Source organism: Paralichthys olivaceus, chromosome 13, assembly GCF_024713975.1.
Source record: "Paralichthys olivaceus isolate ysfri-2021 chromosome 13, ASM2471397v2, whole genome shotgun sequence".
Taxonomy (NCBI): domain Eukaryota; kingdom Metazoa; phylum Chordata; class Actinopteri; order Pleuronectiformes; family Paralichthyidae; genus Paralichthys; species Paralichthys olivaceus.
Window position 1 is genome coordinate 17,058,097 of NC_091105.1, and position 26,092 is coordinate 17,084,188.

Consider the following 26,092-nt stretch of genomic DNA (forward strand, 5'->3'; position numbering starts at 1 on the left):
TCAATGTAATGCATAAACAGCTCTAGGCAAATAATCATATAAAACCCCACAGAAATGATAATACACAGCATGACACAGCAGATTAGTCCCAATCATGTTCAGCAGCCTTGGAACTCTGTCTGCACAGAACGTTCCTGAGGTGATCTGAGGTAAGAGTGTCTGTGAATAATGGAGACAGCGAGAGAGAGAGAGAGAGAGAGAGAGAGAGAGAGAGAGAGAGAGAGAGAGAGAGAGAGAGAGAGAGAGAGGGAGAGAGAGAGAGAGAGGCTTGGGTGAGTGAAATGAACGAGGTTGCTATTTTTAGACAAATGTTCATCAGGGTCTCTCTCTCGCTCTCTCTCTTGCTCTCTCTCTCTTATTTAAACTATTGGATTGGATTTAAATAACATCATCAACAACAACATCAAATCTGCTCCAAACGGAATCATTAATTTAGCATATGAGGATTTAATAATTCCCTACAACAAGGAACGTTGTTCATGTTAAAACACTTTCTCCATCAAACATTACACTTGTTTTGTTTCACTTTAGACAAAGGACAATCAGTGATTCCTGTCTGGTACAGGGGACCCTCCATAATTGAGACATCTGTCACCTACAATGCAAGCAAATGATTGAATAGTCCTGGGGCAGAAGAGGGATCGGTGGGGGTGATGAGTGTGTGTGTGTGTCAGAGACTGAGGGGGTGGGGGGGATGGTGCAAGACCCCAAACATCTGTTATCCTATTCAGAGAAAATAGATCTTCATTCTTGCCTGCAGCAGCCTGATTGGCCCCACAACATCTAGTCTGGCATTTAAAGTGTGATTACAACAGAGAACACTCTTGTTTCCGACTGGACCAAGAAATAATGTTGTAAAAGTGTGTTGTGAAAAGAGCAAATTGATTGCACAGAGGTAACAGCCTAAGAGCTGCTGTTGATGAATCCTTGACAGAAGCTGAAGTCCCGGTCATAAAACTTTCAGAGCCGAGCAAATCCTGGCTTTCCATCCAGCTCAGTCCTTGGCACTTCCTGCAAACTTGTCACAGGGACGATTCATCAGTCCACTTTTTCTGTGATGTACCTTCTGCACCACCTCAGTGTGTATGTGTGCATATGTCTGTGTGTGGATAACAGCGATTGGAGAAAGGGCCACATTTAAAAACTCCAAATGACTAGTCAGATGTATTTCCCCCATCCAATATAATTCAATCAGAGAAAAGATGCCTTAGCTTTAAAAGGAGCACAGGAAACAGAATAAAGGATCCTCAGTAAATAGCTCCAGGAGTAAAAAAGAAGTTACACACTTGTCAGAGGAGATCATACCAAAGGTTAGAACAGGAACAGGTGTTCAGGGTGCACATTGGGAATGAAAGCATACTCCCTATTCCAAGTCAGTGTAGTATTTGACAAAGCCTGAAGCTGCTATTCTAAGGTAAAATAAATTGCATAGTGTTGCTCTAAAATAAGAACCCCCATTACTGAACTGCATATTTGACTGGAATCTAAAACACAGATCGATGAGTCAATAATTATTGACCCAAAGTCAAATATGAGCAAACAGCAAAAATGTTTTTTTAATAAATCTCAATTCAGATGACTAAAGACAAGGTGAGTGGCATAAGCTGAATGCAATCATTGTAGAGAGAGAGAGAGAGAGAGAGAGAGTGTGTGTGTGTGTGTGTGTGTGTGTGTGTGTGTGTGTGTGTTTGTGTGTCTCTGTGTGTGTGAGAGCATCCTGTCGTCTGCCAATGGGAGCAGTGTGCTACGTGCAGCCTCGTCTCCGTGCAGCCCTCCCTGCCGATGATGTAATGTCATGAATATTGAAACAGGTTGCTCGGTGGTCGGGAGGCGCTAGAGTCAGCATCCCTTCTGCCTGCACATCACCACCACACCACCCTTCATTCAGCTTCCGACAAAAAAAAACACCCAGAAAAGGTAAGAGAATCTCCCCTCTTTAGCTTTTCCATGTGATAACCGGCCGCTCTTTGTGCCCAGAGGCGTGTTTAACATGAATGTGAGCAGTGTAACCTGTATGAAGGGCAAAGCAGTGACTGTGGTCCACATCATGATCTGTGCTGTCAGGCCTCGGAGCTGGCTTGATTTACTGTTGCTGCTCTCTGTTGTTTAGACACAGAAAACTAAGAGTGCTCTATCTCTTTTCTTCATTTTAATCAGCACTGAGTGAGAGAGACAGAGAGACAGAGATAGTAAGAGAGTGAGAGAGGGAGGCTGTGTGGGAGGAGAGACAAAGGCGATTCTTTGCTTTTCAAACTAAAGAGAAAACATGCGTAAAGTGTGCCACCTGTGCGTAAAATACATGTTTTTCCGACACTGTTTTAGCTCATCCGCGTCCACCTGACTAATGAGTCATTGGGGCTGGTTGAAGATGAGGATGGAGTCTGACAGGAAGCGGTTCTGTCATGGCTATAGCCTGGATGTGGCTCATCCACTGGGCTACGAATAGTCTGGGTCCTCCTTTGTCTCTGTAGACGAGGATCAGACCAGGGGGCACTTAGAACTTGTCCTCTGTCAACAGAACAAGCAGCGCGCTTTAATTGGCTGACTGCTACCTCGAGTTGAACAGCCAATGACATTTTCTCCTCTGCGCTCCCTCCCGTCCATTGCCCTTTGGGCGGCGCGCACGACACGTGTGGATTGTCTAATTGCCCGAGCTGCAGCTGATCTCACACATCTCATCATCAAACATGGGCTGAATGGCTGACTGCATAATCACTGGTGGTCACGTAGCCCGGGTCTCTGGGCGCTTCCCACTGACTGTGGCCTAATTAGCCGTGCGTAAAAAGGCTTCATCTAAAATGCAGGGTGCGTCCTGGTGTAGGCCTATAACCAGTTTGTTCTCATTCTGTTTTTCAGTATGATCCAAATAACAAAGTTGGATTATCTGGTCTACAGCCTAACAAGTTCTCACTTATGTCGCCTTCATCCTATCATCTCAGCCTCTAGGTGTGAAAAGGCTATTGTTGCCCGGTGGGAGGGACACAGGTGAAGGGAATGGTTGCTGCCGAGGATGAGCTGAACCTCTGACACCATGATGAACCCACCATCCGCCGACTCGCCGCGGCAGCCAGACAATAGCAGCCGTAAACAGCCACGGTCGTCATCTCCGGCCGGGATCAAAGACAGCGGATCTAAAGCTGCACAGAAAGGCAGCAACTCGTCAAAGCTCATCACGTCTAAGCAGGGAGGTGGGGGAGGTGGAGGAGGTGGAGGAGGAGGAGGAGGGAGAAGCAGCCGAGGTCATTCACCCGTCTCCACCGGCAGGGAGCGGCCGGCCGGAGGCGCTCCTGCCACCAGAGGCGCGGCTGCTGTCCAGGCTGCTGGTGCTGAAAGCCCGACGACGAGCAGGCCCGCGGCTGCAGAGAGAGGTGGCATCCACACACCGGAGGACTCACCCCGCCCTGCCGCAGACGCCTCCTCGCCTTCCAGGGCGGATGCGAACCGCGTCGTCTCCGACCAGCCCTGTGCGTCCAAGTCCCCCAAACTGAGGAGCAAAACCCCGAAAGGAGGGGAGGCCACCGCCGCAGCAGCAGCGACGAGCGGCGGCAAGAAGAGCTCCAAAAGCACGGTAGGCTGCGGACCCGGTTTCTGGAAGGAGGGATGCTTGCAGTCGGAGCTGATACAGTTTCACTTGAATAAGAGCTTGGGGAAGAAAGGGACAAAGATGCAGGCGAAATCAGCCTCACCGCCGGCCTCGGAGCCGGAGCTGTCCCCGGAGCCCTGCAGTCCACAGCCGGCTCCACAGCCAGACCAGAGGCTGCAGGAGGAGATGGAGAGGCTGGAGGATGAAAACGATGATCTTAAGGTAAACTGATCACTTATTAAAGATCTTGACAATATAGATTTGCATATCTGTTGTTCTAGCACGTGTATGTAGAGGCACCTGTTGCAGCTGTTGCATAGGCTGCATAATAGTCTACTGCATTTAGATATGTCCAGGCTCTTCTCTGGCTTTATAGGATGATTTAATGGTTGTGTGACGCATTTTCCTTCTTCCGTTTGTGTATATTGTTTTGAGATAAGATAAGATAGAAATAAGCTGATCCAAATCCAGGGAAATTCAATTGTTCCAGCAGCAGATAGTCCGAATGAGGTAGAAAAAAGAATACAAAAGTAAATAGAATAAAAATAAGAAATTAGATAAAAATACACATAATAATACCTTTTACTATTATTTGTTTGAGGACAAATGTACTTGAGTTAAGTGCAGTGGCACAGAATAATTTAATGAAGATGTAACTTGTGTATTAGTATAAGATATTAAAATAATGTGGAATAATGTAATTGGTATACATTATAGATTGAAATCGAGGAGATGCGGGCAGAGATGGATGAGATGCGCGACACTTTCTATGAGGAGGACGCGTGTCAGCTGCAGGACATGCGCAGGGAGCTGGAGAGAGCCAACAAGAACTGTCGGATCCTCCAGTACCGACTCAAGAAGGCAGAGAGGAAGAGGCTTCGGTTCTCAGATAGCGGCCAGGTGGACGGAGAGCTGCTCAGAAGTCTGGAGCAAGACTTGAAGGTGAGCCTGAGGAGAGCACAGCATCATACATGGTGTGTTCTACATTCAGGATTGATAACTTCAATCTCTGCCTCTTCCTCTTCCTGTTCTGTGTTGGTCCCAGGTGGCTAAAGATGTGTCTGTGCGTCTGCACCATGAGCTGGAGAATGTGGAGGAGAAGAGGACAAAGACAGAAGAGGAGAATGAGAAGCTGAGGCAGCAGCTGATAGAGGTGGAGGTCACCAAGCAGGCCCTGCAGAACGGGCTGGAGAAAGCCAAAGAGGTGAGGGCTGCAGGGAAGGGAGTGCAGTTATATTTACCTGTCAGTGCCTGTGTGCTTGGAGACATGCAATGCAAATTGTTCCTGAACCTTAGTAGAAGTAATAGAAATGTAATGTCTTACAAAGTGGAATCTTATTATATGATAGACATTCAAAAAACCAAGCAACAATTAGAGACAACAACAACAACAGGAAGTTAGTAGTATTGAAACAGACACATAGACAGGTTTTTATTGTTGTTCATATACACAACTCTCTTAATTGTGTTTATGAAGGACACACACACAAATAATGTTGTCATTGTAGATTATTGTTAATGAATAAATGCATATTGACCAAAAAACATATCAGGCAGACACTGTTGACACTGAATCTGAAATTATTTCCACAGTAGTGAGAAATGAAAAGTCTTGTTCACCGTCAGTAGAGCAGTTCCCCTTGCCCCACAGTACAGTGACATAACAGATTTATGTCCTAATATATTTTTAAGATGTGTGACATACTCAAATGAAATTACAAATGCAAACTTTGCAGGTGTTTTCCATTTGAATTGGCTTTTAAATCACTCAGATCACCAAGAGTTGAATGTGAATATATGACCAGAAATGTTCTGGAGAGTGAGTTAGACGTGGTCCTTCTTTTCCATTACTGAGCCGTTAGTGTTCCATACATCTGGATGATATCAGTCGAATCAGTAAGAGAAGAGCGAGCTGCTGCTGCTGATGATGTAACCACTGATGTTTCCCTGCAGCTCTCACTGAAAAGAAAAGGAAGTAAAGATGGACAGAGAGCAGAGAGGAAGGCTCCACAGACCCCTATCGAGGTGAGTCAGCAGTTACATTATTAGACTATTAAACTTTGTAAGCTTCAGCAGAGGTGTTTAAGATATTCTCCAATGCAATTTCTAAATTAAAACATGCACTATGAGTGAAAATGTATCATCACATTTTATGATATTTAGATTTTTTAGTACACATAATAATTGGAAATGAGATCAGGAAAAAATGACACTGCATGTGCATTACAGGTTAGAGTTAGATATAAAGCAACAACACATTTACAGCTCAGGTTAAGAAATAATCTGCAAATAAACAAACTCTCTTCCCCCTTCATAGGAAGAAAATGAGGATCTGAAATGCCAGCTAGCCTTCATCAAGGAGGAAGCCGTCTTGATGAGGAAAAAAATGGCAAAGATTGACAAGGAGAAGGACCGACTGGAGCAGGAGCTGCAGAAGTATCGTTCCTTCTACGGGGACGTGGACAGCCCTCTGCCTAAGGGGGAAGCTGGGGGACCTCCCACTACCCGTGAATCAGAGCTGAAGCTCCGCTTACGCCTTGTGGAGGAGGAAGCGAATATCCTCGGGAGAAAGATCGTGGAGCTGGAGGTGGAGAACAGGGGGCTGAAGGCTGAGCTGGACGACATGAGGGAGGACAGGTACTTTGTATTCAATCTGCAGATTCTTGAGTTTCCTGTTGAATTGTAGTCACATGTTTTTATAGAAAAAAACATCATGCTACCAAACCAGGGAGAATAAAACATGTAAATTGTGATGAGGAGAAGGATAAAAGAAAAGAAGGTGATGAAAACAATCCTTCACAGTTATCAATGCTTCTCTCCTCTCCTCACCCAGCATGGCGGCAGCAGGCGTGGATGGTTCGGGCAGCGGAGGTCAGCAGTGCAGAGAGCAGGGCGAGGCCCTGTCGGAGCTGAGGCAGCAGCTTCAGCTGGTGGAGGATGAGGCCGAACTTCTCCGCAGGAATTTAGCAGATGTGGAAGAAGAGAACAAAAAGGTAGATAGTTTAGATTATACCCCAAAAAAACAATTTCCTCAACTGGTACACTGCATTGGTATCACAAAGACAAAAACAGATGCAATACACAAATACAATATGTTTGTTTAGGAATAGTCTGCTTTAGTTTCTGGGACTATCTATTTTGTTCTGTTTGAGAAAGACTGTAAACAATATATGGCGAAAAATACTGCATATGGTAAATACTATCTGATATTACCAGGCAACACAATGCTGCTTTGATTTCCTCTTTTTTGTGTATCAGTTGCTATTAATGATATCATCAATGACTTAGAGGCCCTTTATAAATGCTATCTGTTACATAACAAAATATTCAAGTGTATGAACTATTCAGTCTCACAGCAGTTAGCAGGAATGAGAATAACATTCAGTTTCATCTTTAGGTGACAGGTGAACTCAATAAACTGAAATACAAGGCCGGATCCCATGAAGCTGGATCGAGACATGGAGGAGGTTTGTTTTTCATTAGTTCTGTCACTGTCATTGTTGCAGGAGATGAATCACCTGCACTTCAGAATGAGGAATGTTTTCTTCTCCTCTCCTTTTAGCTCAATATAATAGATGAAAAATGTGCTTCATGAAGCCCCCAGAGGCTGCACAATAAAGTTCTCATTTACAGACTCGTTCCACTTCTCATTGTCACCTTGTTTCAACCCCAGGAGGAGCTGACCCTGCTAAAGTGGAGGCCCTGCAGGAGGAGCTGAAAGCAGCGCGTCTGCAGATCAATGAACTGAGCGGCAAAGTCATGCAGCTCCAGTACGAGAACCGCGTGCTGCTCTCCAACATGCAGCGCTACGACCTGGCCTCCCACCTGGGGATCCGCAGCAGCCCACGGGACAGCGACGCAGAGAGCGATGGTGGACGGGATGACGACACCCCTTCGGCCTCAGCTTCCTCGCCTCGCCTCCTACCACCCCACCGCAAGCGCGAGGGCCCCATTGGAGGGGAGAGTGACTCAGATGAGGTGAGGAACATCCGCTGCCTCACCCCGACACGCTCCCTGTACTCACCTGTGGAGAGTCGTTTTTTATCCAGAAGCCTGAAGGACCGGCAGCAGATGATAGACATCCGCATAGAGGCGGAGAGGCTGGGCCGGACCATCGACAGGCTAATCACTGACACCAGCACTATCATCACTGAGGCCAGAGTATACGTCACAAATGGAGAACTGTTTGCCAGACTGGACGAGGATGAAGAAGGTGGCAGGTAATAATGACATTAACTAGAATCCCACTTAATAGAGCACAGTACCTCCATCTACTTAAATCCAAACAAGCTGTATCAAGTTACACAAACTTATAGATATCAGTCCCCTAAGTAGGTTAGATTTTCTGCATCAGGATCCATGGGAACACAGAAAGATCTGTGAAAAACGCCCTAGCTTGCAATGTTAAAGAAAAAAAAGAGTCCTGGATCCACCCTCAAATCCAGATCTGCACAAAAATGTAATGGGTTCTTTCCTGACCCATACCACATCCTTCCATCAGGTTTTGAATTTGGTTGTTTTTGTGTTATCTTGTTCATAAACAATCAAGCAAACATACAAACCAACAAACTAGAAAGTCCCTCAGTGGAGCACATAACATTCGTATCAGTCCCCTTAATGTAAAGTTTTTTATCAAGATCTATGAATCGTTCCGTGGGAAATCAATGCAAAATACTCTATATTGCAATGTTAAAGAAAATGAAAATAATTCCTGGTTCTGCCCCCCTGATTCAGATTTACATCACAATTTAATTTGTTCTCCCCCTTTCTAATACAGCATCCTTCCACCAAGTTTCGTGGAAATCCATCTGGTAGTTTTTGTGTTTTTGTTTGGTGGAGGTAAAAACAACTCACCCTTTTTGGTGACTACAGCTGATCATTTGTTGTGCTCTGGACTGTTACTGTTTTAACCAAATGTTGCAGTTATTTTTTCATAATCCATCAATCAATAAATCAGTTGAAATGCTCTTTACGTCGGCTCCACAGGATCAGAGAGCATGAGCTGCTGTATCGTATTAACGCTCAGATGAAAGCCTTCAGGAAGGAGCTGCAGGGCTTTATAGACCGGCTGGACGTCCCAAAGCAGGAAGATAAACAGGCAGAGGAGCCACTGTCTGTAAGATAACGCATAAACATGAATGGCTGTCATGTTTCTGTTGTTCAATATGCACTTGTCTAACTAGCAATCTGCCTCTTCCCCTCCCCCCTTCATTTTGTCATCCACCAAGATGTTCCAGCCCATTATTTTGCTGATCCTCATTCTTGTTCTGTTTTCCTCACTCTCTTATGCCACCATTTTTAAATTGGTATTCCTTTTCACCCTCTTCTTTGTTCTCTAAAGCACACTCTCAATATATTTTTTTAATTTCCATTATTGCTTTTTATTTCCTTTTAAGTTTTTCATTCATTTCAGTGCTGTTATGTTGAACACTTCACATGTCACAAGGTCACTCAAGGTACAGGACGTCACCATTTCCCACGTACGACCCACGCCACTCATGTACTCAGATGCTTTCGACATTAATCGGAGGGTGAACGAAGCGACAGTGGAGTGTTAGGTGAGTCTGTCAGTGAACTGATCAATGAGCTGTTTGCTAACAATGTCACAGTGACAAAGGCCCTACACATAAACACATTGATGTTTTCACTTACTGTACCTTATTAGACACTCTTCATGACTCTGTCTATCAGTGGTGGAGAAAGTACTCAAACATTTTACTTTGGTAAAAGTACAAATGAACAGACAGATATAATACTTGCTTTTAAATATACTCAGAGTATTAAAAGTAGATGTACTTGCCTAGAGTTGCCTCTTCAATCATGCAATGTTCTACTATATTATTAACTGTTCCTGCATATTCTGTTTAATACGAGAATAATTATATACATTTTGTATCATATTAATAAAGAATGCTGCTAGTGATGCTACTGAGAAACACTTGCATTTTCATAATAATTGATGGTGGAGTTTCGGCCTCTTCCAAAATCCATTTCAGGGTTTTCTATAGTGAGTTCTGTTGCAGGGATCAATGGATGTACTGGCGTAAAAGTACCTTCTAAGATCTGCTTGAGTAAAGTACAGATACATGAAAAATGTACTTGCAGTAAATGTATACTTTATAAAAAAGACTCACCACCATGGCGGCAGTTTGGAGTATATGACATCTGTCACACTTTCCTGTTAGTTTGCACTATTTTCACTACAGCAAATGGTGACTAGTGACACTGTAATCACCCCTCATGAAGATGGATAGGGCCTTGAATCAGATTGGAATTGTTGTGGATATAGACTCTTCTGTTATCACTGTAAATGCTGTAAGAATCTATAATACTGCTAACAGGTAAAAATGTCTCGCTTGTAGCTTGTGCACCATATTTTGTTTCCCTTTATCCAGTGAAGCTAAAAGATCTTTACCTACACAACCATCACTTTGTATTTATGCACACACAGACTAAACACACATTCAAGTACACACTCAGGCATTCATTCACTTGCACACTGTCTGATAGTGAAACAAACATATGCCTCTTGCAGATCCTTCTCAGTGTGAGTCATCAGATGCCCAAGGGGAATATTTTAACCATATTTGGATTCGGGTTATTTGACGTTGGGTGGCTCAGTGAAAATACTGATGGTGGTGGTGGGTCAGTTTAACCGACGGAACCTGACCACCAGGACGGAGGAGGAACCGGTCCACTTCTCTCATCCCACCGGGCTGACGTCACATATTAGGTCCAGCTGTGGAGGGAGAGAGAAGGAGTGAGAGAGAAGGAGAGAGAGGGAAAGTTAATGGAAGCATCGTTTCGGCTGCAGGCTGTCGCTCTCCTGTTGTTTCTGACAAAGACTTAAACCTAATCTTAAGCTTTACTTCACCGGTTGGAGTGTGGGGCTGTTTTTAGAAGGAGGACGTTCATCACCACTTCCAGGATCATAACACAAGAAGAGGTAAAGTTATTCTGCCTCATGGCACGTGCTGCTTCCTCGTTGTCGACGCACAAAACAGACGTGAATATCACAAGTTAGGTGCAGAAAGTCGTGCGTAACTTTCACCTAGTTTCTTTGTGGCGTGTTTTTTTTATAGCTCGGTTATGTGCAGGCCTGAGGTTAGGAAGGCTTCTGTGGAGCAGACTGTGTGATCTTAAAATCCAGATGATTCCGTTCCCACCCACCTCACTCGCCTCGCCTCACTCGTGATAGTCACCATCCTCTCCCGTTAATAACGATAAATGCCTGGAGGCAGGGGGCACTCAGGCTGAGGATAAGAAACAAGGAAGCTACGCTAACCAGGACCATGTCTTCTTAGAGGTAAGGTAACATGGGTTGACATTTACTGGTCGTGTAGTAATTATAATAATGATAACTCTGCTTGTATGGCACTTTTTAAAAGAGCCGAAAAGGATAAGTAGACAACAAGAATACAAAAGATCGAGGTTTGCACATAAAGTGCTATTGTGACTGAATTGATTTGTTGCCATGGCTACAGCGCAAGTTGGTATTCTGCCTCGTAATTACAGCGAACTGGTGTTGGTTGAATGATGGTGTTGCTCCGCTGTAGAGTGTCAGCAGTGACTGACATTTATTTGTCATAAAAAAGTTGTGATTATTGCCTCTGAAATGAGCGACTGTTTGCGCACTTTACTGCAGTGGTGTAACTAAAATGATTTGTTGCCATAGCTACAGCGCAAGGTAGTATATCCTGCCAGGTGTTGATTAATGGATGTTGTCTCCGTTCGCAAACCTGTCTCTCCCTGTGACTGAGGTAAGACACCTTTATGATTTATTGCTGCTAAAATGAGTGAGGGGTGGCACAGAGTATGGCTTGATCATACCACGTGCTCTGAGCGAATTGTGTTGCTATGGTTACAGTTCAAAGTGGTATAGCAATGGGAGTTGAGTGATGTTGCTCCGCTGGTAATGGGTAAGCTATGTATTGTATCTTGTATAAGGTCGTAAAGTGGTGTATTGCCAAAATCAGTGTACAGATGTTTTAATTACCACAGTGCTGTGGACGAATTAATTTGTTGCCATGGATACAGCGCAAGATCCTTCGTCGTAATTAGAGGACTCCGGTGTTGATTGACGGATGTTGTTGCTCCTCCAGACGCAGTCCGGAGGGAAATAAACTCATGGTGACAGGGGTGTAAAAATACTCCGCTGCTCTTACATCAGTGCGCTCTGTGATATTTTTGGGATCTTTCCCCCTTCGTGTCGGAGCGGTTAGCCCGCATATCTACTCCTCTAGCAGCTCGGGATTGTCGCCTGCCCACGACGACGACTTCTCCGCAGCGCAGGGGAGGGAGAGGAGGCACAGCGCGTCCGGAGGTCTCGGCGTGAACATGTAAGAGGAACAGTAGCAGCAGAAGTGAGGAGGAGGAGGACACCGTCCGTGGAGGGACTGGGGCACAAAAAGTGACGGCTCGACCCCCGTGAGGATATGGAGGGGACTAAAGCGCCCAGCCCCGCTGCCTGTGTGAGCCCTGCGGGGACAGGGGTCCTGAGCGCTGCTGTGCGGCCGACAGGGGACACAGCCGGGTTTGGATAATGCGCGCTCTGATGATCCTGTGCCACCGGTCACAAACTTAATATCAGTTTGAATCTCGTATGAACTAATGCAGAAATGGATACTCACAAAATAGACTGGCTTGTAATCGTTTGTGCAATAAAGTTGTTTTAATGATTTATTTTGATGCGCTCTGGAGATGTGGAGTGCGTTTATGAACGGCTCGGGGCTGCACGGTGGGGGCGGTGCTGGCGGCGGCGGTGGCAGCGGGGGATATGTCCCCTCTCAGGGATGGGAGTTTGTGCCGTGCACCAGGATGGACAGGGTCGACCGAGGCAGGAGCAAAGCCCGGAGTCCGCTGAGGAGGATCTCCTCTCCGCCCACCGTCTTCAGTCAGTTCTACGAGCCGCAGTTCGGAGCTTCACCGGGTGGAGGAGGAGGAGGAGGAGGACTGGGTGAACCGGGCACGCAGCTGGAGATCCTTAGGGGACAAATGTGGCCCGGTCCTGAACCAACAGTCCCGCAGCAACAGCCGCAGCAAACTCAACACACACGGCTTAAAAAGAAGTTTGACGATTTGAAAAAGAGACATGTGCAGGACAAGGAGGAGTGGATGCGTGAGAAGGAGTCATTGTTGAGAGAAGTGGCTGACATACAAGTAATTCGAACTATTTACTACCACGTGAAAACTGAGTCTATATATATATATGTGTGGGACTTTAAATTTCTTTGGTACTCAAAGCATGTACTCCTTTTTCCTGTTCATCTTCTGTTGGTATGTAAGTACTTTAAGAGAGCCAGTGGCTTATTATATTGTGCTTTGGGGTATATGATAACAAATCCATAATATACTTAATTTGAACAGTTTAATGTTGGCCTGGTGATTCCTTGTTCCTCAGCAATAGTTTCTGGAAGGGTAATGCTGTAACTTCTGGTGATACCAGGTTGACAAGACCGCTGCCTACTGTGTTTCCATGCAGGGAGGGGAGAACAGGAGGATTCTGCTGGACCTGAAGACAGTTTTGGAGGAAGTGCAGACGGAGGTGAAGAGAGAGGAGGAGAAGAGGAGCGATCTCCAGCTGCAGTACACCAGAGACAGATGTGCCTGGGAGCTGGAGAAGGCTGAGCTCAAATGCAGGATTGTACAGGTAGGTGAGGGATGATGATGATGATGATGATGATGATGATGATGATGATGATGGGGTCAGGGGCTGCAAGGACCTGCTAACAAGAAAGTAGTCATTTGCAGTTTTAGTGTGTGTGTGTGTGTGTGTGGGTGTGTGTGTGTGTGTGTGTGTGTGTGTGTGTGTGTGAGAGAGAGAGAGAGAGAGAGAGAGAGAGAGAGAGAGAGAAAAGGGGTCAGTAGAGCAAATGTATTCTTTACTTTATATATAGCTCTATGTGTGTTTAGGACGGTTGCTTAGTTATCCATAAACAAAGTAAGGGACATCTAGCACTGTGTGAACTAATGTTTTATTCTGAATAATTCTCTATAGCTTCTTGTGCATCACCTTTGTTTATTGTCTCGTGTCTGTGCAAGTCTCGGGCATAAACTGGCCTCGCCACGTTTGCCACCCACATGGCCGGGCGATAAGTCACCCTGGCATCCGTCCAGCTCAAGCCTCAGCTTAGACAAAAGATTTGCACTGGGGGAGACAAACTCGGTTATCCCCGCTCAGCCAGACACAGACACCCAGCTCTGCTTTTAAGAGCTTTCTCCCAACAGATGAAATGTTAACCTATTGTTACCATGGACAGCTACTGATAAGTGGTTCTCCAAATAGGGGAGGGGGGCACAGGGTTACGTTTGAATACCAGTGCCATTCTGTGTCAGGCACTGCACACATCACTTGAAAGACTATGCATAGTTGTTCTTCAAAGCAATGTGGCTTTTAGGGATTTAGCATATTTTTCTGGTTATATCAGACGATGGATTTATTTGCTCGGCCTAAGTCTTATCAAACGTCTCTTTGATTTTAAAAAAGAAAATGTATTTTTTTCTTAGTTGCATATCTCTGTGGGCTGACTCTAGTTTTTTGGTGAAGTTGTGATGACTGTGTCTTTAATTACGAGTTGAAGCCGATATAATTCACCCATCAAACACACCTCTCCCTGTTCTTCCTCTGAAGCTGCTTGGACATTTTAAATGTCTCTGTGACTCAGGTGACGAAGTTTGGAAAGTCTGCAAAGTGGTGCTGGAAATGAACAGTGTGATTATGCTGAAGAGCAGGTGGATCCGAGTGCTGATGACACAGGATATAACACAGTAACATGGATTTACCAGATAACGTCTCACACACACATACTATACTTTAGATAGTTCAATATAGTTAACTAATATAATGCCATTCCCTCTATGTGAGTAGATGAGACAATGGTGTTCAGCTCCTCTTTGTCTCACTGGCTCTGTGCCTCCTCACACTGTGGTAAACATAGAGCCTCACAACAACATAGACATTTTTACTGTTCTGCTTTGTGTTTGAAAAGCCTTTAGTGGGGCAGTATAGGAGAAGAGGCTTAAACCACTGCAGGAGGGTATACAATGATGCCAGTGTGCCAGTATACCACACACACGCACACACACACACACACACACACACACACACACACACACACACACACTAATGTAAAGACCAAGACGCTGATGCACATGTGAGGCATCTGTGTTGGGGGCAGATGTTATACATCACTCTTGAGAAGTTTTCCACTCTGGAGTATCAATGAGATCTGGATGATTTGTTTGAGATGTCTTGATGTTTCTCGTTTTATATGAATTTGTACTCATGGTAGTCGATGTAACTTTACATGCGGTAATATTTAAAGTCTAATGGAACATGCGCACCATGCACACACAGACACGCAGACAAAGTTTTCTATTTATTGTACAAACAGACCAAAGGAAATGACTTGGAGTGAAGCCACACTGGGCGGGGTTAGGTCCATTGTAAAAGTTGTTTTGTCCTGATGCCACATCCTGCAGTGTTTATACTCCTAGGCACATGTTTACAGAGTGCTAATCCAAGGCATGATTCAAAATACATCGAGTCAAGTTGGATGACATTATTTGCAGCTCTGTAATTAAACTTAAGAATTGAACTTCTTCACATTCCTCATGAGGAAGTTTCAAGTAAATTTGTCTCTTTGTCCCAGAAAGTAGCCTTTGGCTGTTGATCTTAGACTATAATCCTGAAGTCATATATTTTAGAATCCATGTAGTTCACTGTTTAACTGGTAGATTTTGTAAGAAAACAAAAATAGTAGAGTGATAAGTAGACATTTGTTTCACTTGAATTAATCAGACATGGGCGGCAATTCAGAGGTCTGAAACCAGGGTAATAAATAGACAGGAATGCATGTAAATCTATTCAAACTGGGTGTAACTCCATGCCACTTTGATGTGAAATGTGTGAATAATTTCAACATGGGTGAGAAACTGACATGTTGGTTTCACTGTAGTGAAGAGGAGCATCCAGTTTTAGCTCAGGCAGAGTAAAAGCAGCAGTGAGGGTGTTGAAGAGGTAAAAGATAATAGTAAGTGGCGTGTGAATGTTGACACTGACCTCACAGATTAAAATCCAGAGAAGTACCAAGTTCAAAACTAACTGCAGAATTAGCCCAAATATGTGAGAAAAGCCTTTTGATGTAATCGACAGAATGCGTCAGGCTGTCAGAGGGCTACACTGACGTCCACTGTGCAGTTTTCTTTAACAAACATGTTAGTACTCTCCTGCTGTCGCTTTGTTTGTTCATTATTGCACTTTGAAGAGAGACTTTGAACAGAGTCAGAGCGAGGGATTGAATACTGAAGAGGATTATCCAAGCAGCCGAGCATAAACCTGAAGTTAGTGAACCGTTGGAGGGAGTTTAAAAGAAGTTGTGGATATTTAAAAACTTAATTTAAAGTGAAAATAAAATGGCATTTGCGTGTCTTCCAGATGAAGTCATCAGAATGTCTGCTTAAAACACTAATCTGCTACATAGTCTAGAAATGAAGTACAACATGCCCATGCCTTACATAGTTTACATTCTTTTATTTTTCTGTAAAAATAAATTATAATTCTATATATTTACTTGTGCTTAGCAGTTTACATTCCTTGGAAACTGAAGCTGTAAAGCAAAAAAGTGTACATCATTGCATCATTTTGAATTTGCCATAGTTATTATCTCATACATGTGTACCAGAGATTATAGTTTCTAATCCCATTCAAGCACTTGTCCACAGCTGCATGCTTCGTTTTTTATCCAGAGATTTTAATTACACACCTTCTCCACAGTAAGTTGTTACTGTGAATGAAACTACTGTATGTTGTTTCCACATTCCTGTTCTTTTTGGGAACATCTCCCCCAGAATACCAAGCAAGCATCCAAGGTCCCAAGCAGAGGTCTTAGTCTGGATATTTCCAGGCATATTTCTCTGCATGCCACTGATTTATGAAAGCTGCTGGCAGCTAGGAGATATCTCACTCTGCCTTAGCAGCCAACTTCCCCCACCCCTCTTTACCTCCTCTCTCCACCTCCCCCAGGAATGTGACATTGTACAAGGCTGTGTGTCCACTATTTATAGTGGGTCACCGTGGTGACACAGTTACCTTTATGTACCCTGTGCCAAACGATGACAGACAGGGTGGTCAGGAGCAGCTGGATATGACTCCCTGAAACTTGATATGAAGTTGTGTCTGAGTTCTTGAGTGTTTTTCCTGAACTGGATGTGAAGCTGTTAACTTGTTTCCCTGTTTGCACGTTCACTTCCTCCAGAACTTCCTGTAGGAAGATGTTTCGCTGCCTCAATCACTGACAATCTGTCTTCGGTTCTTTTATTGTGACTCCCACCGACTTGTTTTTGCACTTTCAGTATATTTGTTTACATCGGGGGGTTTAAATAGTCTGTGGACAGCATCCTTCATAACCCATCTGTAATTGTGGAGAACTTTGAGAAGAGCCACAGGCGGACAGAGAGGGTTGACTTGTTTTTCTATACACCATAATTTCTTGACCCGGGCCACAAGCAGAAATAGCATGACCGAGGCTTGTAAGACGGCTTTGGTCGATGTCTGTGACTGAAAACTGAAATAACAAACTCTGGCATGCGTGGTCTAACACACACACACACACACACACACACACACACACACACACACATACACACTCACTAAGGCACAAGCATATATGCACATGCACAGGCGTTGTCTTGGGCTCTTTCCAGTTCCAAAGCCAGAAATGTTCCTGTTTACCACAGAGTGTACAGATCTATGTCCTACAAATCAGGATAGAGATTTTCTACATCAAAGAAATTTCTTGCCAGAGGATATTTAAAAATTTTCCTTACATTATGTTGAGTTTTATCGAATTCAGTCACTTGAGGCTTGAGCGTCAGCCTTAGTTGAACAACCTAAATTTGAGAACAGTTTTGCAATTTCTTTTCATTCCATGTTTTTGGCTCATGCTTTTGGCCCCAACACAGTGAAATTCCCAGGGGAAATGCCCAGGGTTATTAACTTGAAAAGAGCATTGAATAGGGACACAGGAAATCAAAAATGTAAACCAAATACAACTGACATCACTGTTTAAAGGAATTAGAGCTTTGGTCCATATTTATTTTGAAAGAACCTCTTTGTATGACCTTGTTTCTCTACGAACTGGTCCACCAGAGTATTATTTGCCTGAGGCCAAATGCATCCTCTGCAGACATATTTTGCTGTGCTTGAATCTGCCATATCCTGCACTGCATCCTGTTTTAGTGAGATACAAGAGAAAAGAGACTCGACCTCTGAACCAATAAACTCTGTGTGTGAGTTCTTACCAAATATTTTAGCCTTTCAGTCTCATCTCTCCTCTCCCTCTTCCCACTTACACTCGTCCCCACGGTGCATTATTCCCCTACTTCCTCCACCTTCCTGCCACTCCTTCATTCTCTTAATTCCACTCAGTCTATTCCACTATATCTCTCACTCCTGCCTTGTTTGTCTTGTCTTCTGGCTCTTATCTTCTTTTTCTCCAACTACAATCTATCCTTTATCAACACTGACTGTCTCTCACACTGTTTCTCTTCCCTCTGTGTTGTCTACTCTGTCCTTCTTTATCTTCAGTTGGAGGCTAGAGAAGGTACCGGATCGGTGAGTGGAGGGGTCCAGTCAGCAGCGGGTCCTGGCCCTGTGGCGTCACGGACCACTCAAGGACAGCAAGGCGAGACCCCAACTCTCCGCCGAGAGAGGGAAGAGCAGCGGAGGCTCCTGGCAGACACGCATTCAACGGCCATGGACCTGCGCTGTCGTCTGGAGCACAATGAGAGGGACTGGTCACGGGAGAAAACCGAGCTGCTGGAGAGGTTCGACGTGGAGAGGAGGGAGTGGGAGAGCCAGTTGAAAGATATGCAGAGGAAAATAGAAGAGGTAAGATGTGCTGACTGTGTGGTTGAATGACACTACAGTATATAATGTTTATGTTATACAGCGTTCAATGCACTTTGCTGCCCGAAGTGTGTTACATTTCCCTCCTACACATCCTGTTCACCACCAACACTGTTGAAAACAATATCCCTTTTCAGTGCAGCTGCAGAGGATGAGGAGAGGAAGGAGTGGAAGGAGGAGGGTGTGGGCTCTGCTTTATCTATGACCTCTGGTGCAGATGCAGTATGATTAAGACAGTCTGTGACCTGCAGTGGTGCAGAAAGTGAAGCTGGCATGCAACAGAATCAGTCAAAATACCCAAATAAAACATTTTATTCACTGACAATGAAATATTACATTGTTTTACTAGGTAGAATCATAGTATCATAATACGTTAATATGAAGAATAAGAAACATGTGATAACTAACAAAAATGCGGAAAATGTATTTTTCCAAATTTCTTAAATAGTATAATTGGTTAGTACAAAAACAAGCTAAGACATCTCTATAAACTTGTTATGGGAATTTCCCACAAATTGACATTTGATTGACCCAACATTAAACTCATTCATCAACAAAGCATTTAGCAGATTTATTTGTGATGAAAATAAAATGTTGGTTTAGAACTTTGTCAGCTTGCTGTGTTAAAGTGGAGGATAAACTATATCAGGATAAGAAAGGACAGACAGGGAAAGTCATTCAGGACAAATCAATGAGCCTGAAAGAGAGCTACAAGGATAAAGAAAGAGACAGCATGAGTTCTAGCAAAGCCCAAGACCAGAGGATTAAAATTGGATACACTAAGAACAGCAGATTAGTGTTTTTAATGAAGCCAGCCATACATAAGGAGTTGGACAGAATGCGAAGGCACTGAAACAACTGGCTATGAAAAGAACATGTGGCTCTCATTTGCCCCTTAGAGACCAGAAAATGAGAGAGGAAAACAGCAGAGGAATAAAAGCAGTCTGAAAGAAATCCCATCTAGACATTGCTTGATGGGAAGGGAGCCCAGTCGACATGAAATAGTTACTATTTTGAGATTTCATGGTAGGAGGCCAAAGGTTATCCGATTTTATGTGAAAATAATTCTTTGAATTTTTTTTTTTAAATCCTTGGTCTAAATATGTTCATAGTGTTGTTGCTACGTTACTTTCCATGACATCTCATCATCCTATATTAGTTTGAGACTATGCAGGAGTAGTAGATGCAGTATAGTATCATCTCTTTATACTGTCTGACCTTTTCATCATGCGGCTCATATATCCTCTCATTCTAGGCATTGACTAAAAGGTATTATTGAATAATTACAGTCATAATGTAGACTCTCATATGTAATGCCACTTTAAACACATTATTTTTTTAAAATGTGTAAATGAGCTTTGTACACATTGTTGTATCTGACTGATAAAATCAATCACAATCTAATCTTATTCACTTTTAAAGGACACACCTAAAAAACCAAGTGCAGTGTTTGCTTTATTTATTATAAGACTGCTGCAGTGAAAAGTGATGACCTCTATCTCCTCTTCTTCTTTCTAGCTGTACTGTGAAGTGAGAGCCAAGCGAGAGGGCACCAGGCTGGACAGCGGGAGGCAGGACGATGACGATGTTGTGCATGGGCTCAGCCTGCGTTCCACCAGCACAGGTTCCAGTCTGCTCAGTGACAACTCCCACTCAGAGCCACTTAGCAGTAGCAGTCAATCAGAGCCTCACAGACGAGCATCATTACCTGGCTTTGGTCACAACAGAAACCTCAGCAGTGGTGGTTCTGGAGGCAGAGAGCGCCCACAACCCACCTGCTTCCAGGCAGACGACCTCTGTCAGTTTAATGTTGGTCGCTTTACTCAGAACGACCCTTCACAACCAGAGCTGGTGGATGAGTTTAGATCAAGAAGCATTTGGCAGCAAGACTCTGTTGATGACAGCAAGGAAGATGCGGATACAATGGAGCTGGCTGCTATTTTTCGTGGAACTCCTGGATGTGGAAGAAATGGGAATGAAAACGAGTGTTGTGTTGGTCCACAAGAAAGTTTGCTCTGGGCAGAGCTGAGTAATGGCAGTGACAAGAAGAAGAACACGACTGCTCTCAATGCTGTAAGTTATTTTAAACAGTTTCCATTTTGGTAAAAGCGATATATTTATATGCACCAGATACACATGAATGTGGTCCTCTTGCTTTCTTCTGCTGTCAGATGCTTTGTCTGATCATCAGTGTTCTTGTATTATCTCCAGTATACCTGCCTGTGTCATTCCTTCTTTCTTTGAGGAGACAATACAGCGTCCATTATGTCTCCTTGAATCTCTGTCTCTCCTTCTGTGTGTCTTAGGCGCTGAAGGAGATCGCTCGTGTGAGTGAGGAGCTTTGTAGCTACCAGGATGAGATCAGAAAGAAGAGCGGAGATAAGAGGTGAATAAATCCCACCGCTATTTTAACTTCCCAGCACCAGCATAGAACTATGATACTACATGTTGAGTCTTGATGTGGACACAATCTCAGGGTCTGTTTTAATGTGAATAATACATCATATTTTATTAAGATGTAAATAGATTTTATTTTGGAAATTATATGGACTAAATCTATGTTATTGTTCAATTCCCCTCAGGAATCGATCTGAATCCCTGTTTGTAACTGAGGAGAGTGAGATGCTGTTTGGTCATGATAAAAACCAACGGGAGGTGGATGAACCTCTCTGCGACCTCAGCCAGATTTACGATGACTTCCGGGCCTTGGAAAGAGAAAAGTGGATCACCTTGTCGCCAGATAACACCTGGCAGGCCGACAGAGTTCCGAGTGAGTGCTGGAGAACAAGTGCTGCGGATCCACACAGCTATAGAGACTCACAGACGAGCCCTGGAGACACCTCTGAGATAGATACAGCAGCTCCACCCATCCCACCTCGCTCCTCCTCCTGGAATCTGAGCAACCCAGCCCATCCAGACACAGAACTCCACATCCCAGAATCCCCCTCGACCACAGTGAAGAAGTGCCACAGCCCCTGTGCTCTAGTGGACAGAAAGTGCGGCAGCCCATCCATCGTCAGGAAGTTTGAGGCTATGCTTCAAGAAAACGAGGGGAAAGTTTTCATAGATGGTACATTAACATCCTGTCCTGTGCCTGAAAACTCTAACTGTAATATGGGCTGCTGCCACAGCCGCTGGTCCTGCGATGCGAGCAAGTTCAGTAACAGCAAGTTGTCTGCATATGGGACAGTACAGAAGAGCTTCTCTGAGGTGAACATACTGAGTGCTGGGAAAGACTCAGTTACCACCCCTGCTGTTGGTAACCTGAAAAACCCTGATGTGCAAATGTCTCCACTCGTCAAAGAATTACCTGTTGATTTGTTGATGTCTTCCCTGGAAACGACACCTGTCAGCCCCAACCTCCAGGGCTCTAGAAGAAACATAATGCTGGAACAAAAAACAGCTGAGTTCAACAGAACTTTGTTTCAAGCTGAGATGGGCCGTGGTGTAAAGGAACAAGACAGTTTTATTATAACAGATGCCTCCTCCTTGGTTTGCCAAGCAGCATCAACAGCATCAGATGAGGTTTCACCTTTCATGCAGACTGGATTTCAGCCACATTATACAGATTTCCCACCTGGCATTACAGGTGTCCATCCTGAAGTAACATTATCTCTCTCCACTCCAAGTTCAAATCCGAACCTTGAGTTCCAACCATGGCAGATGAGATGTGGTCTAGAAGGTCAAGAGGTCAGAATGAAGCAAGAAACACCTTCTGATCTTTCACAGGATCAGACTCATGTTGGACTCAGACACGCCAGCACAATAACCTCTCACAGTCCTCTCCACCATCCTGAAGTCAAGCACAAAGTTCAAACAGCAAGCAGTCCTTCCAGGAAAACACAACAAAGAGCAGCCACAGAGGCTCCCTTCTCTGAGACAGGCCAGAATGTGGAGGCTTCCAGCTCTAAGAATGGAGCAAAGCCTCAGCCAGCGAGAGTGGGCGTCTCCCTCCAGCAGACGCCTGTAGAGAACAAACAAAGACAGATGACACAGCCCGGGCAGCAGGAACAGCCAAGGCATGCGTCTGCACCTCCTTCCCAGTCTGACTCCTCCAGACAAGGGCCTCGAATGATGAACGACCATCCCTGGAAGCCCCTCACTCTGGCAGCGTATCCACGGCCTGAGGGATCCAGGTCCAATTACGGGGCAGTGGAAAGGATCCTGAAGAATTACGAGAGTGCAGCTCGGGCTCAACAAAGCCAGAGCCAACAAAACGAGATGGCTTCTGTTCCTAACCTCAGTGATGGGCAGGAGGAGAATGTCACTGAACTAGACATGCTGGACATGGACCCTCTGGCCTTACCCCCAACTCTGAGACACACACAGACTTCACACAGCTCACAGACACACACTACACATTCTCAGCTCAGCTGCCACACTGCCATGGGTGTGAAAGAGATACAGCTTATAGTGCAGGTGGGTAGAGTCTGAGATGTATTCTGTATTCACATTTCAACTTTTCCAATTTTCCACCTTCCTACAAAGAGAGTGTTGAATTTAGATACATTCTCCTGAAATTTGATTTTGTTTTGACTGAAATATAATAAAGCCAAACTCTCCTTTATATTTCCAAGATCATTTAAACCAGTGGAGCTGGCTGAACTTGCATATTTCTCTCTGTTCCAGTCCCCTGTGAAAAATACCAAGCAATTGCCGTGAACTGAGGACAGCTCCGCAGGGATTATTATTTATTTCTGGTGTGTTCTGAGAGACAGAAGCAGGCCAAGCCTCCATTATAATCTGGGCATCTGGGCCATGCCTTTTAGGCTTCTGACAAAAGGAACGATGTGCGATGTGGCATAGAAAGTTGAAACTTGGCAGGAGGTCTCACACCCTCACCAACTTGTCTTTTATCTTTCAGTCTTTCGTAATGGAAATGATTTCTGGCTTTTGTGTCGTGATTACAGAAATATTTGAAAGAAGCCAGCTGACTAAATGCCCTTGGCAGAGCATGTAAATAAGAGAGCTGGAGTGATTGCACTGCTTTAAAGTCATGCACATGTTTTTGTGGGAGCAATTATCAGGCCACTTTCTTCTGACCTCAAGAAAGGAATGTAATTCTCGTCACTTTGGTTCAGCCTCAATCGCTTTAAAATTAGATGATTCTAAAGTGCTGATAAAGTGACAGCAGGAATGTGGAAAGTGTTCCATTCGAGATGCTTTCCTCTTGACGCAATGGGATCTACCTGTGTGACCTTTCACATGAGCGTGCTGGATTTGTTAGTGTTCCTGTTTGAAATATGCCTGTTGTTTTCCCTGTAGGGTCAAGAAGACTACAGATGGAACACGTGACACAATGTAAAGTATCTGTATGTGTGAGTTTGCTTGTTGACAGGATGGTGTGATAATCCTAAATGTTAATTCATTTGTTTCTCCACAGGAAGATGAAGACTCGTGCGTGTCCTCTTCCTCCATTCAAAAGAATTTCTCGAGGCCAGCCCGCCCCGCCAACCGACGCCTCCCCTCCCGATGGGCCAGCCGCTCCCCCACTTCTTCGTCCTCCACCTCTCCGTCTCCGCCGTCCTGCCCCGTTCAGAAGCACACTTCCTCCTTCACGTACTCACATGCCTTTCACATAGAGACTGTCATCATATGATCTCCACCTCACTGTGTGACGCCTTCAGTGATAACCGCTGAGCTTTCTCTCTTCGTTGTCGATGCTGTACATATCAAACACAGACTGCTTCTCCACGCCTAAAGACTCAGAAGTGCTTTAGTTGTGAGTTCACTCACCTTTAGAATGTATGTGGCATCCAGCAGACGCCATAGTAACTGACCAAGGACGGCAAGTCAAGGATCTGAAGCAGCTTGAGTTAATCAGCAGTATTAACCCGCCAGGCATTAAGCAAATCCTCAGAGGATGAACAAAACATCACTTTCCAAAGGAACAGTCTCGTCCAATGCATCATTCAGTCACTCATGCCAACCATGTGAATGGATGTCCTATGCTCAGGTCTGGATTATAGCCTTGATCAGTGTAGCCTTGCAAGAGCCTTGCTTTACAAACAACAGACTCGTCATTACTCCTCCTGCTCTGTGTGAAGTATTTACGCCTTTAAAAGTGATGCTAGCTCACATTCAAATGATCTTTCAGCCAAATGAAATCCAGAATTAATATGTACTGCATTTTGTAGTTCATGTGCAACATGTATTGTGTGCTTTCTGCACAGAATATGATGTCACACACACAATATGCAGTGTCATATTGGTTTCAGAGATGAAGACAGTGGAGAGGACGTCCCCTGGCATCACTGAATAAAGCTGTGTTGGTTTTCTGCCTTCTTGAATATTACCCACAGTACATGTCTGGACTGTACCTTACCTGTGACTAAAACATTTGTTCTTTACGCTCATGACTCGCTTTACATTTTTCATGATTAAGCAAAAACATTTACTTGATATCAACAGATAGATTCAAATGTGAGTTCCTTTTTTATAACTTTGTACCAAAGGCTGGTTTCTTTATATATACATTTTCCTGATTTGAAAAATGAAATGCATTTTTATTTGTAATGGCATTATGATGGTTGTCAACCCATTGCTGATGATTTCCAATCAAAATGTATGTGAAACTTCATTCATGAGAGCCTGCTTTTGTGTATAAGTGATGATGCATATAAAAAAGTACTGAAAAGCCTTTTTTTCTACTTTTACTAATTCTGAATGGTCACATATCAGGACACTTGGCTGGGTAGTTTAGTTTTTTGGGTCAAAGTGGTGAATCATATCATGATGGTGATGCCTTTGCTGTTCTTTTTGTGTAATAAACATAAGAACGTAACCATTTCTCTTTTCTTTTTACACCAAATACTAATTATCTACATATGTATTAAACTCACTGGACAATATAGGAGGTCCGTCACTCTGTGCAGCTTCTTGTTTATCAAATAATTATACTTCTAAATTGTGTCTTGACAGCTTGAACTCATTTGTGAAGTGTGACAGTGAAAGCAGTACAACGTAAGACATTAGAACGTGTATAACTAATACAAATGTCTCTCTGTCTATGTATCGAACATATATCTCACAAAACATTCATCTAATTTGCTTCAGAAATATGTTTGGTATGATTTGGACCCACGATACATCCTACATTAATACAATTGGTATAATGAAGCTACCATTTTATGAAAGCATTGACTACAATATCTTCACTGTAGATAAACCAGGCAGGATGAAGTTTTGTCACATCACCCATTTACGAAAAGCTCCAGCACACAAAAAATTAAAAAAGGGACATTGTGCAAGTATTTGAGGAGGACTCACAAATGACAAGGAATCATCTTTAAGTAGCTCCAGAGCATTAACACAGCACGAGATATTATAAAATAAAGTTTCACAAGTTATGTAGCCCTGTAGGCAAACCCTTTCATCTTATTTCATCTTATGTTCCAGTCTTCTATATCCGATAAGCTCTAAAAATGTAGTTCACAAGCCACAAGCTGAAGCCAACGTTGCTACTGTGCAGTTTCCAGACCTCTTCAGTAATAATTTAATGAGATGTGAGCATCAATCAGACAGTGCACATAAATATTTCTGGGTGAAGACGAGTCCTAGGCGAACGTTCAACTCTCAAAGATGAAGCACCAGAAGTGAAC

At 43.9% G+C, this 26,092-nt stretch overlaps 1 protein-coding gene across 11 annotated transcripts; it reads left to right on the top strand.

Annotated features, from left to right (window-relative positions):
• Positions 1-1,766: 1,766 nt before the first annotated feature.
• LOC109632211 (microtubule cross-linking factor 3-like) lies at positions 1,767-25,275 on the top strand. Of its 11 annotated transcripts, none has more exons than XM_069536925.1 (14): positions 1,767-1,917; positions 2,940-3,805; positions 4,301-4,525; positions 4,629-4,787; positions 5,537-5,608; positions 5,901-6,220; positions 6,417-6,576; positions 6,981-7,050; positions 7,257-7,803; positions 8,570-8,699; positions 8,812-9,141; positions 10,119-10,529; positions 10,666-10,889; positions 13,065-13,204. In XM_069536925.1, the coding sequence occupies exons 2-11, from the start codon at positions 3,032-3,034 to the stop codon at positions 8,920-8,922; spliced, it is 2,568 nt and encodes an 855-aa protein (XP_069393026.1). In that variant the 5' UTR covers positions 1,767-1,917; positions 2,940-3,031; the 3' UTR covers positions 8,923-9,141; positions 10,119-10,529; positions 10,666-10,889; positions 13,065-13,204. The 11 variants fall into 11 exon arrangements, with proteins under 11 accessions (XP_069393026.1, XP_069393027.1, XP_069393029.1 ...); XM_069536928.1 differs by having other exon boundaries at positions 1,802-1,917; positions 2,857-3,805; XM_069536927.1 differs by having other exon boundaries at positions 1,802-1,917; positions 2,947-3,805.
• Positions 25,276-26,092: the final 817 nt, after the last annotated feature.

Excerpts from the sequence above, each read along its gene's own strand:
- LOC109632211 (XM_069536917.1), top strand. The coding sequence starts at position 12,284 with ATGTGGAGTGCGTTTATGAACGGCTCGGGGCTGCACGGTGGGGGCGGT. Across the intron at positions 13,233-18,170 it reads TCAAATGCAGGATTGTACAG|TTGGAGGCTAGAGAAGGTAC; the intron begins GTAGGTGAGGGA and ends CTTTATCTTCAG. Across the intron at positions 22,911-23,874 it reads AGATACAGCTTATAGTGCAG|GAAGATGAAGACTCGTGCGT; the intron begins GTGGGTAGAGTC and ends GTTTCTCCACAG.